Consider the following 16,351-nt stretch of genomic DNA (forward strand, 5'->3'; position numbering starts at 1 on the left):
TGAGAGGCTGGATTATAATTTGAGTCAATGTCATAATGTGACAACAAATGCAGAATAAAAACATTAAAAAGCCTTGATTACAGAGCCAAGAAAGCAGCAACGTCAGCTCATCTTTCTAGGTAATAACCATGATTTTACACGTCCTCCTACAAGACATGAGGCATAATGGATGTGCCAGCTGAACATGCCCTAGTGAGATTAAAAATAGCTGTTCCAAAATAAAAAATCTTCTTTGTATATTGATTACGAGCTGCCTTATATCACCATGGCAACTTGGTAAGTATTAACAGTTCAAATGAGTCCACCAGGCTCAGGCCTTTAGATTAAAGAGAAAAGAATGAATGAAGACATGCAGCTTCACAGTTTTCTGCATGAGAACACTGAACACATCCTGTAAAACCACGTGAACATAGAAAAGTATTTAATATTCTGTTTTCATGGTTTTGTTTAAATAGATTAAAAAAAATTTAAAAAATCTGCCATTTTTTTAACATGTTAAAGGACGTGATTTTTCATGATGGAAGCCTATCGAAATAAAGCCTGGAGTGGATTACTGACATTTAATCACTCCTGTCATTTTCAATTCAGATAACTGCACAACAATTACTGATCATACGAATTCAAACACAGTTAAATCCAAATGCCAGAGGCAGCGAATGTAACAGAAAGAGCTTCAGCAGGGTGAGTGCAGCCCATGACGGGAGAATCCGCGGGGGACGCTGATGCTGTAACAGATGTGTGCTCATAGCAGAGGTTAACAGAGATAAACACTTTAAACTGTCCAGAGGAAAAAGACAGACAAGTGTACACTGCTTTGGCATTTTCTCTGTCCTGTTCAGAAAGCGTCAGATGGCTGCAAATGTCAAAAAATGAATACATTAAAGATCGGAGTGTGGTGACTTTTAAAAATATCATCTATAATATTTCAGTCACATTTTGGCTGGGTAAAACTTTGAACTGTTTATGAGCCAGTGGTGGGCTGAGAGGAAGTAGCCTTTGCCTTTATAACTTTTGATTATTCAGGCCCTTTTGTGGTTCTCCTTTCTTTCCCTTTTTTGAAGAATTTTCATTGAAAAGCTTTAGTTGTGTTTCTCCATGAGGATATTTACTTATCTGCTGGTTAATGACTTTTGTGACGATGTTTTGATGTGCCACCGTTAGGTGGGAAGAGGGGTGATGACCAGCTGGGCTAAAACTATTAATCAGTTTATCCCTTGGTAATTTTCACTCATGTGAGCAGCCATTAGCTTTAAATATGGCACCTGCTCAACCTACTTGACTGAAAATTGTTTATCTGATTCAGCAACCTACAGGTTTTTCTATTTGATTGTACAATATGTTTATTAGTGACATCTAGAAGAAAGATAACTGTGTTCAGTAATGATCTGACAGCAAACACCACTATCACATGTACCAACATAACTATCACCCTTTTAATGGCCCAATAAAACACACACATGATCACTGCATTCAAATTATTTTTAACTCACTGCAGAAAGCATCACTAATCACATGAAGACACACAAACACAGAGGCAGACACACACTTACCCTCCCCAGGATGACATTGATTTCTACAGCCAGTAGAAGTCCATACAGCAGCACCAACAGTCCCGTGATGCAGTAGCGAAGCTGCCTGGGGCCGATGCCGTGCTCCGTGTACTTTGCAAACTTGATGGTCTTCATGATGAAGGCCAGCACCCAGTAGATCAGCAGGGCTGAGGAGGTTTAGCAGGGATCAGTGATACAAAGAGAAAAAGCACCAGCCAAGCAGAAAAGATAAATAACCTGACAAGGAAGCAAGGCTGGGATGAGAAGATCATGTCAACAGTATCATAGATCACTGTGTCTGAACTGGCTTTTTGCACTTTTCCTGATTTTGTTTCTTTAACAATACACAATCCAAATAACTGATCTTTTCTTTTTGTTTGCACTAGTTAATTAGACTTTTCAGTCTTTTAGCTGCTATGACAACATTGAAGGTAGTAGCTTGGATGCATGCTATATATCTTCTTCCTTCCATCTTGATGTCAACAAGAAAGCTTTAATAAAGCAAATGTCAAAGTCAGCATCTTTAGTCCAGCAAACAGAAGATAAGCCTGTTGTCCTTCTTCCTTTCTGATAGTCACATAAGGTTAGGCCTACAGATTTATTGTAACTTTGAGAGGCTGATTGAAAATAACGATAAAACGAGAGTTTTCTGCAACCTGCTTCTTAATAATAGCAAAACAAGATCAGAGGGTAGAGTCTGACATTGCAGAAGACACTATGTTTACTTGTCTGTCATAAAGAGCTTCCAAGGCATGGCTTAAAGTGGCCAGAGTCTATTTAGAAGATTAATATCTGTCGCGCTTTGATATGGAGACCTAAAAGCCAAAGGCGACTTGGTGGGAGTAAAACATTAAGGGGTTGATCACAGAGGAGTCAATGAAGCATGAGAAGTAAAGGAAAACTGCATGGACAGCTAAGGAGCAGCAACAGGGGGGTTGCTTCATGACACGGGCCTGGCTTGATGATGATGATGAACTAATGGACACAAGTGAAGGGTAATATTTATTATTTTCCAGTTGAGATCATTAATGGGCAGATCACTGTGAGTGAGGCACAATATTTCATAACAAAATGTCAGAGTAATAAATAATTAAATTGTGAGGATTATGTTAATGAAAAGGCACAGATATCAGCCCTGAGCAGAACAATTCCTGTAAACAATTCCTGTTAAATTTTCTCTGAGATCAATGAACCATCCATGTGTAAATGAGCACAAAAGGGTCAGTAATATATTACATAACATGGCTAATCCTACCTTTACACACACTGGAGTTGATTCTGCAAAACAGCCTCTACATATTTGGGATATATTTGAGTTTTGTGGCTAAATTAATAAACTAAGTAACCTCATTCCCACTAAGGAGCCACATAATGATGGTTATCAACCGAGTTAACATAAGACGGGCGTGTTGATGATGACCTATCACAAACAAAGACATCTTGCAACAAGAATAGACCAATCCTAAGCAAATATGAGGAATTTAAAGATATAAAGCCAAGAAGGACCAAAAACTGTTGAGTGAAAAGGGTTTAAGGTTTAACTATATCAGTGCATCATCTCTGAGGTCAGATTAGAATATAATTACACCTCCATAATGCAGACATTTAGATGTATTTTCACAGTTTGTCCATTTGATGAATGTGGTAGAAAGAAGTGCAACATCAGACACAGTTTTAGGAAAGCATAATTTTTTTAAATGAATGAATGAATGAATGAATGAATGAATGAATGAATGAATGAATGAATGAATGAATGAATGAATGAAATGTGTAATACAGTGGTCCAGAGTTATGACTGGGGGATGCTAGCCTAAATAAAATATACAGGGGTGGGGGGCTTTTCACAGCAGGGGGGCTTTTTTCGGCACGACACCTTTCTTAAAAAACCTCACCGACAAAGGAATTGAGAACTCTGTCCACCACTGACATGGTTTTAACTATAACTAATGAAGTAACAACCAATAAACAAAAACTATTTCTTTATTCCTGCCAAAGACTATTTTGCTGCACATTTTTCATACGTTTGATTAAAAGTGTTGGGGTGCACATGACAGCAGTGGTAGGATGGTGAGATCTCCAAAAATCCTTTATGAATGTTGTTTTTGCTACAGGAGAACAGGTCAATCTGTATAGGTGGTGCTTTATTATTATATAATAATTTGTTATGTGAACACATCCTGCTCAGGAGCTGCTTAGCTGAGCAGTGTTGCCCGAAATTAAGAGAAACCAACCTCAGAAACTTGAAAAGCAAGGTTTATGAACAAATCTGTAATGCAAGGATACAGCAGCTGGTTTAGGTTTTATGTTCTTTAATGTTTACTGGTTGGAAGATGCTGCTTTGCTGTGTTGCTTTGAAAACTGGCAATAAAGATTTGATTTGATTCATCCCAAATCCTGGTTTTTAGTACAAGCCTTTGGTGATGACTATTTCATGTTTCCACTATTTCATGCAACAAAAGGCATATTTAAAGTCCTCAGTAAGGATTTCAGTAAAAAACAAACAAAAAAATCAGCCTGCAGATCATAAAGGGGTGAGCTTCTATACTTGATTTGTTCAGTGGGGGATGATAAATAAAGCAGAAGCCATATCCATGATCAAAGAATCCCATACCTAATAGAAGTTTGGGGAAATTGGACGTCTCAATGTTATGATAGTAGACGATAGAGGTGATGCCAGCCATGAAGGCCAGAGCCGGAGGCATGTACAGGTGAAGATGGAGGGACTGGCTGAACCTGAAAATGAACAGCAGATATAATAGAATATGGGTCAGAACAAAAACAAAAAAAGTTGTATCAGTAAGAGGCTGGACATTGAGGTTGTAAAATAATGCTGATGTTAGCTCATGAAGCATTTAACATACATAGATATAAACAACCACATTTACATGTGATCAGATGGATCCCCCTCCCAACCACTCCTCCAGCCAGAAAAGACTTAAAAACAAAATCAAAGAATACACAGACTCACAATGTTCAGTAACAGTATAAAACAGTGGGTTTATACAGAGGAATCTGAACTTATCTAAGCGTATGAACCTTTTCATGGGAATAAAATCTGACTAATTAGTAAATAAAATATAAATCTGTAGTCCTAACGTTGTGAAGTAAGTTTCCATTTAAATTTTCCACATTTCAGCTGGAGTACTACAACATGTTTAGACTAAACTATGTTCTGGTGTCAGCCGAGTAGAGTAAACTCACTGCAGCTCATTGACTTGTTTTCATTTGGCAGCAGTGAGAAATGGGGCACAAACACGAACACTTGGCTCCTGATGGACTTGTTTATATTTTGTTGGCTGGTGGTCAAGCTGCTGGAGAACCGGCCAGCTCTCAGAAAGCAAACCACAGCTGTGATCACTGTTATTACTAATATCATCAGCCTTTGTCAATGTAAGTTTTTTAACTTTTAAAAACACATATATCACGTGTTTTCCCTTTTAGCTTCTAAATTTGCATGTCTTGGAGTCCCTGTTTCAGATTTTATTATAGTTGCTGTGAGATTGGACGTCACTCTGCTGCTGTTGGTTGTCATGTTGTGACTAAGGAATTCATAAGGCAGACAAAATCAGATTCAAGAGCTTAACTTGACTCATCAAATCTACAACTAGCTTGTGAGATTATAGTGAGATTATAGTGGAAAATATCCTCCATAGACAGACATGAAATGCTTGTAAAAGTACAAAAATTCAGTGGTTCTAACTTTTAAATTAGCCTGTTTCCTTTCAGTAGTTTTATGGATTTAAAGAGTTGGACTCTTGGATGGACAACATGAGCAGTAAGAGTTGAGACAGTTTTAAAAATATTTACCAAAAATGTTGATTTTGTTTTACCAGAAATTTGATCTTGCACCACAACGTGAAGGTTTTTGGCTACGTTGTGTAGAGCAAACAAGCAGCATAGCTCAATGAGTTTGTGAGGAAAAATTCATGTATCTAGTAGACACCTTGCAGACAAAGAAGCCAAAATGGAGGAAAAAGTGATACCACATCTTTCCAATTTTCATGAACTGCATGACAAAACCTTGTGGTGCCTCATGTCCCCAGAAGACCCCCATCAGAGAGTCTAACACAGTTCTGCTGTGCATCAAAACACAGATTAGCATTTTCAGGGTCCTCTTTTTCCTCTTACGGGTTCGACTAGCTGTTCTATTCTATTCTATTCTATTCTATTCTATTCTATTCTATTCTATTCTATTCTATTCAAGATCCAAACAAGATGGGACATCATAATTAAGTGGTAGTCAGACTGCTGTGACCCAGGTGCTGTCATGTAGTGCTGGAGACATTACATATGATCTTTTTTTTTTTCTTTTTTTTTTTGTAAGTCATTTGGTTTAAATACAAGATCACGATTTCATCACACAATATCATCTTGGGTATAAGTGCACTTCTTATTCAGTACTTGGCTGAGGCAAAGAGCTGGACAAATCTTTCTAACTCATTCTGAGTAGAAGAGTTAAGCTAAGTGTGGAAATGCTCCTTAAACAACTGAGTCTTTAGCTTGCTTTTAAAAGTGGATAAGTACTCTGCTGACCGGTAGGAGTTTGGTAGATCGTTCCACCACCGGGGAACAACAGAGGAGAAGAGTCTAGCTACTGATTTTGCGCCTTGTTGTGGTGGGAGCACTAGGCGTTTCTCGCTAGCAAAGCGTAACTGTGGAGAGTGAGTGTAGCTCTGGATTAAGGAGTGGAGGTAGACAGGAGTCGTTTGGGTTATTGTTTTGTAACCCAGAAGCAGAGCTTTGAATTTGATGCGTGCTGCAACTGGAAGCCAGTGAAGAGCGATTAGCAGCGGAGTGACATGAGCTCTTTTGAAGACCAGACGTGCTGCTGAGTTCTGGATCATCTGCAGAGGTTTAACTCAGCATGCAGGCAGGCCAGCCAGTAAGGAGTCGCAGTAGTCAATGCGTGAAATGACCAGAGCCTGGACCAGGAGCTGGGTTGTGTGTTCAGTCAGGTAGGGTCTGATCCTCCTGATGTTGTAGAGAGAGCAAATCGGCAAGATCGAGCAACTAGCCTTTCGAGCTAGCCTTTCTGTTTGTTCTGTTTCATCTTTTAATAAGGGGTGTAAAATCACAATTTAGAAGCTTGTTATATTCATCATTGCTACCCATCTGCAGCAGAGCACTTGGTAAAAACTAATCAAACAAACAAGCTCACAACCATTTTTACTACCTGCCCTGCAACATTTCTGAATGCATGGAGTGAAGCAAACCAGACTTTTCAGAGTGGCTGGCCTTCTTAGATTCAGTGTTTCAGAGCAATACTCCACTTCTCTTTTCATGGTAACTATAAAAACGGACTATATGAAAATTTTATTTTGCCTTCAAGTCTAAAAAGTGAAGCCAATGTTGAAATGCTTTTGATCTGCATGTTTCTAACCTCCAGCAGGGGGCGACTTCTCCAGTTGCATTAAGACATCTGTATAATAGATTACTGCAAAACGAAACCCTTACTTTTGGAGACATAATACTGTTGTAATGTGGTCTTGGTCACTAATATGAAGGTTGCAGGATGATGTGGGAAGAGTTTAAATTAGATCCTTCTTCCACTTCTTTACAGCTCTATGTAGTCATTTAAATATGACCGGTTGTAGATAGTAGCAATTCTCAAGTGAGCACAGTTGAGCAAGTTTGATGAGGAGATTGATGATGCTGATGAATAGTTATTAAGGGAAGCACCACTTGCAGTTAACTGGATTCCTCCTCTATCAGTAGTGGATAACAGTGTTTAAACAGATTATAAAAACATTCAAAGGAACCCTTTCCACTCAGAAATAAAGAAAAATCACAGATAAAAACATCAAATGTGTAGCACCCAAAGTAGAATAAAGAGATTTCTATTCCTCCCCAAAGATGAAAGACAAATCATCTATTGATCATGGACTTGCATGTTAAACACCAAAGGCTTAAAGTTGAGTCCAGTAAATGAGTTTTCTACAGTGCATCATGCACTTTCCTCATGGCAACATTAGATTATTGGTATGAAACTTACCCATCAGAGACAATGCCCTCAGCAATCTCACAGACGAGGATGAAGAGCAGGACGAAGGTGAGTAGCCAGCGCAAGTTGTGGCCAGGAAAGTGAAGCCAGGTACTATGGTGGATGTGGACCTTTGAGCTCTGGCTGCCCCAACCTCAAGCAAGGAAAAATAATAAAAGTTTTAGAGAAATATCAAAGGTTTTTTCATTTTAAAATATTAAAGAGGAAGTTATCCAAAGATGCCCTCACAGGCAGTGACGGATAGGCTGAGTCATTTGTCTCGACTTGTGCCTTTATAAGTAGCTAAATCCGCATCTGAAACATAACCTGCTACATGAAGAAAGTGATTTAATACACTGAGCAGGCTGGATAATTTAAGGAAGACAAACTACAACGGTGGCAGGCTGCCAGGGTCTGTCTTGGAGCTCAGTAAGTTTCTTTTATCATCAGTGTAATTACATTGTGTGGTCCTTGGCAGGCAGGACCATGAAAAAAGCTTGATGGCTGCCAGTCTGAGAACAAGCCTGTTTTTTAAGCTCTACTCTTGGCTGCATCTCCTTTGTCCATTATCCTTTTAGCTTAGACAGATGTAGGCCTCTGTACAAGCTATGATATAACAACAACTAAGTCATCAAAGCAAAATTTATATGATTAATTTCTGCCTCAGCTGAATACATTTTTCTTGATGAAGTTATATAAGTGGCTTTTGTGCTTTTGGCACCTCTGGCTGTTTATCTCAGAGAAGTGTTGGTACAGGCTGGTCTGTGCAGCATCACTTCCTCCTCAGCTCTGTTTCACACATGTAAATTCATTCTCTGTTCAAACGTTGTTCACTGTCATTTAAATAAACATCACAATATGATGTTTACAAATGTCTACAAAGCTCTGTAAAAAGCATAATGGAGCAGATATTTGCAATTCAAAGATCTGTATTTCATAAAATGCCTAAAAAGAAAACAAACAATTAGGTTAGTGGTTTTTGCCTTTTGGTCAACATTAAGTAAGCAGGGCTTTGATTTTACAATAGAAGACAAAAATGTTCTTCCTCTCTGCTACTGCAATGTGCACAGTCTTACAAAGGTGTTTGTGCTACTCATTCATTCATTCAACTTTAATTTAAATAGTATTCTCTCATGCTGGTGGATTTGATGTGACTGAACTCGTGACCACCTGTCAAGCAATACATTTCTTTGCCTCAGGGCACAGTGGAGTGCAGCATTTAGTATATAAACAGGACTCTAGCTTAAAAGGATCTGTCAGATGAAGAGAAATGATTTTACACCCCCTGAGGTTTGTCTTTGGTGGAAACATTGTTGGTGAAAACACATCAGCCCAGGACTGCAGAGGCTTAAGAGTCATGTGGACATTTAAAGTACATTCAAATCCAATTTTTCATGTATCAGGGCAACATTTTGAAGAAAAAAAATAATTAGACTTATGGCCATGTCACTATTGATTTAACACAGAATAAGTCGTTTTAAATAAAACAGGGCTTGAAAAACTAAATATATCCGTACAACGTCCACAGAATTAAGAAGAAAATCTGCAGCCAGGTGCTGCCAATCAAATTACTTGATTAACTGGTGTAACCAGCTCTATAAATCAGAGGTATTGGCAGGTCAGAGTTACTGGCACAATTCCTAACAAGAAAACCAACAACAAAGAGCTTACAGTAAGAATTGTTGCTGCCAATCAATGTGGGAAGGCTTATAAAGTATTTTCCAAGCAATCAGGGGTAAGTCATTCTAGAGTGACAATGTTTATTCAAGCAGTGGAAAACACTCATTAATACTGACAATCTTCCCAGAAGTAAACATTACAGCAAGTTCAAGGCCACATCATCCAATACGCAGAGAAAGAGCAAAAAACTAACCAAGAGCTACATCTCAAACTCTATGGTCTGCATGCAGCATGTTAACTGTTAAAATGAATGAAAGTGCAAGTACAGGATTGGAAAGGCTGTCAGGAGAAAGCCATTTGCTCTATATTTTGTCTTCCAGCTTCCATTCCCTGCTGACGCTTTGCTGCTTTGCTCTCCTCTCTGCTTGCATTTTTCTGCCAATATTCTTATTTTTCTACTCAAGAAATTCATGGGCAATGCCTCCTGGATACTCTTCAATCACTGGGACTGTATTTTGTGCTAGATTTGGTTGGATGCTACTATTTTTAAGACTGTCAGTGTCATGTCAGTCTGGCCTACAAATAACAGAAGTCTTATCTACAGTTACTTAGGAGCTAAAGCTAACTAGCCGCAAGATGCCTCCTTTCTTTACAGCTGAATATTACAAACTTCTACTGAAGACCAACTCAGTCAACTATAACATCCTTTTAGAACAGCTGAAAAACTGGGTAGGACTTTCTGGCTCTGCAATTAACTGGTTTGAGTCCTATTTAAAAGACAGAAACTACTTTGTGTCTATAGGTAACTAAAAATCTGAGTGAACCAAAATAACATGTGGAGTAACCCGAGGCTCCATCCTGGGACCACTGCTGTTCAACATCTACATGCTGCCACTTGCTTATATTATGAAAAACAACAAAATATGTTACCACAGTTATGCTGATGACACACACATCTACATAAGCATCTCACCAGGAGACTACAGTCCAATCCAAACTCTCATCATCAATCAAATTAAAGCCTGGATGTGCCAGAACTTCCTTCAGTTAAATGCAGACCAAACTAAAATAATAGTTTCTGGAGCAAAGGAAGAAAGACTAAACAGGGAAACAGGTCTACTTTCTGTTCCCAGAGTCAGAATGAAACGTGGAGAGGCAGCGTTCAGCTTTTATGCTCCTCACATGTGGAACAAACTCCCAGAAAATTGCAGGTCTGTTGAAACACTCAATAGTTTTAAATCAGGGTCAAATCTTTTTCTATTTACTGTCTTTTATCAAAACAACTGCTATTTCCCCACAATGGAACTTTGTTTCTTGCATTTGATCTATTTTATTTTAGCTTTTTTTCTGTTTTAATTTGTTTTATTTCTTTTAAAGTTTGTTTTTAATGCACCCAGTTGTAATGATTTTAATGTTTTATGTAAAGCATTTTGAATTGTCTTGTACATGAAATGTGCTATACAAATAAACTTGCCTTGCCTATGACCCTAATGATAGCATGAGCACTTGGACAAGACCATCTATCCATACATTTTCTATGCCCACTTATTCAAATACAGGGTTGTGGGATCCCAGTATCTGCCTGTCACCATATCTGAGGCAGAGGAAGTGTACAACCTGGACAGGTTGCCAAAACTAAACGCACACAAACATCTTATATCATCTATCAAGCACCGTGGTGGAGGGTTGATGATTTGAGCTTGTTTGCAGTCACAGAAGCCAGACAGATTTCAATCATTGAGACAACCATGAACTCTTCTGTGTACCAAAGTACACCGGAGAGTCAAATGTGAGGCCATCTGTGCGAAAACGTAAGATATTGTACACTGAAATTGGGTCATGCAGTAGGACAATGACCCCAAGCACAGCAGCAAATCAACAAAAGGCTAAAAAAGATGAGAATTTAGTATAGAATGACCCAAAATGCTATGGAGGGATTCAAGAGAGCTGTGAATGCATGGGTCACCAGACTGAAGCTAAATTGTAAAGAAGACATTCCTGCACGACAACGTAACACTGATAACGTCATACAGAAAAAGCAACTAGAACTTTTTGCTCATAATTCAACAAGTTATTTACCTTAATCTCAGGTTGTTTCCTACTTATTTTAAGATCTGATTTAAGACCACATGGTCTTTTTATTATGTCGTTATACTTTAAATAGAATTAAAAGTGGGTGTAGTTTATTTTTACATGTGAAATGGCAGGTGACGAAGCCACAGCACATGAATCTTTCTCTCCAAAGTGTTTGCAGTGACACAGAGCTGGTCTGTTACACATTGGTGATGACACTAATAGGATGGCCAGCAGCCAGGAAGGGGAGCAAAAGCGTTGTAATCTAATGCTAGCATCGCTTTGCCTCTGTGCACCACAGTACACACCATCTGTAGGTATCACATTTGTTTGTAAAACAGCAGCTCAGTTAAATTACTTTGTCTCAACACTTAAAAAGCAGATTTCTCTGCTGTTAGTTACACCTTCGGGTATTTGTAGGGGATGATACTCTGGAAATGAAATGCAATTAATAATGTCTTGTTAATAAAATATAGGTTAGGTGTATAGAAGTTTAAAGCTTCTGTAAGAAAAATAAAACATTTTTAGAATATATCATTGAAAGGTAAATAAGTTGGCAGAGAAAAACTGCAAAGCCAGAAAGAGAACGTGAGCTTATGCTGACGCATCATGTGCGTGTGCTGAGTGTGTGGTCTGTGCAGGATGGTGTAGTGTGAGGAGGGTGAGGATCTCAACCCCCCAGCAAGACTCACCGATGAAGAGGATGGGAAAGGTGATGAAGAGGAGAAAAACATGTGGGACCACATTGAGAGCATCCAGGAAACAGCCGTTGTTGAGAACGCCCCCGTCCACATTATAGGCCAGCGAGTTATTCTCATTCCCACAGAACGCCAAGGACATGGTGGAACCGGGACTCTGCAGGGAACCGGTCGAGGAGGAGGAAGAGGAGAAAGAGGAGGAGAGGGACCAGGGACAGGGGAGAGACAGAGAAATAGAAAAGATGACGTTCTCAGAGCATGTTGTCTTTTCGAAGCCAACACAAGCTGCGTCTTCAGTACATCCCTGTAATTCCCAAAGTGACCTCCTTCCTCTCTAATCCAGCTCCCAAATATCACATCCAATGAAAGAGAGAAGACAGAGGGAATGAGGGAGAAAGGGTCAGATGCAGTCAGAGTCCAGCGCAGCAGATGCAGCAGCAGCTCCCTCTTCTCACTGATAGTTTAAGCAGCTTTCCCCAAGCTGGAGAGAAACATCTGCATCCCATGAGCCTGCAGTCCGCAGACATCCTCTAAGCCTGAAGCCTCACTTGTGCACAGCTCTGCACAGCTCCACTGGAATGCATTCAGACACCCTCACATCGCTCATACACACAAGCAAGCATAGAGCAGCAGCAGCATTCTGCAGTGCACCTGCTATTTCTGTCTCTTTGTAAATGAGAGCTCAAAGTCGACCTTGGAAGGCAAGAGCAAAGGGGGGCAGAGCATGCAGGCGTGCTGGAAGAGTAAGGAACAGAGTCACTAAAGGTAGAGAGTTGAAGGGAGGAAGGAAGACTGAATGAGTAGGACAGAGGAGTAAGAAGAAGGAGAGAAACAGGGTGTTCAGCTGCTGGATGAATGGTGCAAACGTCATGCAGAGGTACGTGAGAAGCATGAGAAGCAAGCACTTACAATCTAAATCTCAACACGATGTTTTGATAATTTATTATTCTATCCCTCATTCACCTAGCAACATAATATCTGGGTATAATAGGCTGCACACATTTAGAAGAATGGAGTAAAATATTTATGAATTCCTGGGACGGGGGTGCATTGTGCTTCCTGTCCTACAGGGAGAGATCCCTCTGCAGCCGGTGGCAGCTGACTTACAGAGAGATGAGCAGAGACCCATGGGGGCAGATTTTGATAATCCATCTGTCAACAGGAAAAGCCTCATACACATTTCTGAGCAGCTAAAAAAAATCATGTTGAACGTATTCCATGTTAACGGTCAAATCATGATGCTAAGTAGTTAAGCTTAATGTAAGTGCAGCAGTTGTCTGTAGTTTCACATGCATGGTTAGCAGATGTAGTGCAACAAAGTAAAGTATAATGTAAAAATAATTGGATCCCTGAGAGCTTGTTGGCACCAAGATACAAAAATGCTGCTAAAGCATCATAAAGTAAAAATGTTTCTTATCTTAATGTGATATTTTTAACTTTTTCCACTTAATAATTTTGAACTTCTGATGTCTTTTAAATGCAGGTTTGAAGTTTTTCCATTGATAGAAAAGGCAGCTCAACAATAAATCCTTGTTTTAGTTCTAATATAATGTTGAGTATGTCTACTGACTTTTCCCTCACAATCACTGAAGATTTATGCTTTTAAAGTGCACTACTGTTTTAATATAAATAATGTTAAGAAAGCTAACTGGAACCTAAAAATATATTGATAGGAAAATATTTAGCTATAACAGATTAAATGATGTTTCTTTAATTAAGTTGTGGAAAGACATTCAGAAAACGGTGCTTGAGAAAAGTTTAGAGCTGGTGTGAAAACATGGTTAATTCAGAAAGACAGACCTTCCTCTAAAAACTGCGGTCCAATTCTACAACATATAGGAGCACATATAGGAGGTTTGGAGAGTTTTGTATTAAACCCATGGGGTTAGAGCTTTTAATACAAGTTAAAAAGGAAAAGAATAAAAAGAAGAATAAAGAAAAAAATCTGTTGGAACCCCTGAATTGAGTGGACATGGAGCCATCCATTTAAATAGTAGCATATTATTACATTTTTTTTTATAGAGGACAGTTAATTCATGATTAGGTTGTAATTATGATTTATACCAAGAATAATGCAGGCTAGAATCCTAAATATCAAATCGGATCTATTATATTGATATTGCCATGTGGTGAGAATACCTCAGATACATGCTGATGCTGCCACATTTCGCTGTCTGAGCTGGAGAAAACAGCGTCTGATTAGATGAGTTGGCTAAAGTAACGTGATAATCCTGTGTGTGGGGGCAAAGTGAGGGGAACAGGTGAACGATGAATCATTCATTACAGAGCAGCATGTGAACTTATCTTGTCTAGAGAAAAAGAAAGGCGGAGTTAAAATGCTCCCCATCTGCTGTGACAGTTTTTTAGGCTGCCACACTAACAGCCGTGTTGAAAATCCTGCACAGTCGATCTTTCATTCTTCCATAATTCACCGCCACAGACCCAGTGATGAATGATCCCATTACAAACCTCACAAGGAGGCATAGAATAAATCTGACCTAATTGAGTTGTAACATAAATAAATAAGGTGCAAGTCGATATTAAAATTGTGTCGGTTACTATATCAGAAACAGAGTCAGATCAGACATTCACAAAGGAAGTGTCGCTCAAACTGCTGCAGGTAACACCTCCACTTACCGGTTTATATCGGGAGATCATTGTTTCGGCCTCGTTTCTCTGACTTCGGAAACAATCTTTAGTAATGTCACATCCGTCGCTGGGTTGTTAAAAAAAGAAAAGCTGCCAAATCTCCCAAATTGCTGTCTCTCATGTGTTCAAAGTGCGGCCGACCCCTGGCTGTCCTGCGTGCGTTTAACCGCCTGACCGCAGGCGGCGGTTTACGTGCGGAGGCTGGGAGCTGTCCACGGTGCTGAACCCGGGTACCACGGAGGAGGAGGAAGAAGAAAAGGAGGGAGTAGAGAAGGAGGGGAGGTGAAGGGAGGCTGATCTTGCAAGGCCACCTTTGGACTCTGTCATGAACCGTAGCTGGAGGTCATCAGTCCAAACACATCACCACGACGGTTGGTACAAGCTCACAGTAAACCGCGAGTGGATGATTCCACAGAGCGGTTACATAAGAGAGAAGTGAAATGCTGCCCAATAACGACACACACACGTAACATTACATGCTAAGCCACACGCACACACTTGCCCCATTTTTTTCTTAAAAAAAGTCTTTAACCACTATTAACTGTAACACGCTGTTTACAAACCTGATCTCAGCTATTAAATTATATTTATATTGACCCGAAACATAATTTTAACACCTTCAGAATTCTTGCAATATTTCCACATCCAGAAAGGACCACTGATGCCCCCTGTGGACGGTTAATTTCAATAAGCAAAGGCTGGTCATTAATCTTAAGCTCATTTTAGGTTGTAAAATATTATTTATAAAATAACAAAAATGAGAAAGTTTTAATAGTTTTGAATAAACTTAAAGTTTAGTTGAGGCTATGACTCAAAATTAATTTTAAAATGATGTAACCTTATTTCCTACATGTTAAAAATGCCAGAACAATCAAGATGGTTGCAGAGTTTAACTTCAGACTCATACTTAAATTCAACTGTTAAATTAAATTCAACTGTTAAGTAAGTGTGAAGTAAAACCTGAATTTGGCTCTAAATGTTTTAGAAACAAAGTGACTGAGCTTTCTCAGCTGCCGCTCCTTTTTTTTTTTTTTTTTTTTTTTTTAACCTGTCTTGTCCAGCATCGTTGCAAACAGAATGATTGTCTGGCTGCTGTCTGGTGCTGGGCAATTTTACTCTATCAAGCAGGGATTTATACTACATGTATAAAGTCCCTCTTGATGAAAAACTTTATTAAATCAGACTCTTAATGCTGGACTCGACCGGAGGGGACAGAGAGAGAGAGAGAGAAAAGAAAGTAGAGAGAAGAGGGAGGGGAGAGAGAGGGACAGAAAGGGTGTGGGGAGTGCGGGTGGGGACTTGAAACATCATACAGAAGACCATGTAATCCATACTACTTACAACATATATAGCTAAGATCATCCTAGCCAGTAGGCCATTACACAACTAGTTGATAATAGTAACAATAATAATAATAAGAGTAAGAGTAATAATAATAATAAGAACAGAAATAATTAAAAAAAGAAACAAAATATGATAATAGATATAAGTGAAACTGCTGTATTCAAGAACACGCGCAGAGAAACCTGTGTGGATGTGTTGGAGAACTCGGCCACACGGCGACGCAAAGACTGTGTGGAGACGTTCAGGAAGGAGTGACCATGCAGAGTGATCATGCAGATGCCACCTCACTTGAACAGAGGCCAGAGTCAGGCCAGCGGTCCCGAGACCCAGGCCACCAGCCCCCCCGCAGGCAACAGACCCCGACCGGTCCACAGAGACGACCACTCGCCCGCCCAGGAAGGCAGCAGCAGGAGACCCCAGCAGGAGCCGCCCCGCGG

At 39.6% G+C, this 16,351-nt stretch overlaps 1 protein-coding gene across 2 annotated transcripts in view; it reads right to left on the reverse strand.

Moving 5' to 3' along the window:
* The window catches only part of abcc8 (ATP-binding cassette, sub-family C (CFTR/MRP), member 8), a 65,757-nt gene extending 50,768 nt beyond the window's left edge, over nucleotides 1-14,989 (reverse strand). The window contains exons 1-5 of one of the 2 annotated variants that reach the window (XM_041997394.1): nucleotides 14,559-14,989; nucleotides 11,916-12,078; nucleotides 7,543-7,684; nucleotides 4,162-4,283; nucleotides 1,551-1,717 (exon numbers count right to left, since the gene is read on the reverse strand). In XM_041997394.1, coding sequence (XP_041853328.1) covers nucleotides 1,551-1,717; nucleotides 4,162-4,283; nucleotides 7,543-7,684; nucleotides 11,916-12,078; nucleotides 14,559-14,579 — 615 coding nt within the window. In that variant the 5' untranslated portion in view covers nucleotides 14,580-14,989. The remainder of the gene's footprint in view (nucleotides 1-1,550; nucleotides 1,718-4,161; nucleotides 4,284-7,542; nucleotides 7,685-11,915; nucleotides 12,079-14,558) is intronic. The other variant, XM_041997395.1, reaches the window with a different exon arrangement.
* Nucleotides 14,990-16,351: the final 1,362 nt, after the last annotated feature.

This window comes from Melanotaenia boesemani, chromosome 10, assembly GCF_017639745.1.
Source record: "Melanotaenia boesemani isolate fMelBoe1 chromosome 10, fMelBoe1.pri, whole genome shotgun sequence".
Lineage (NCBI taxonomy): Eukaryota > Metazoa > Chordata > Actinopteri > Atheriniformes > Melanotaeniidae > Melanotaenia > Melanotaenia boesemani.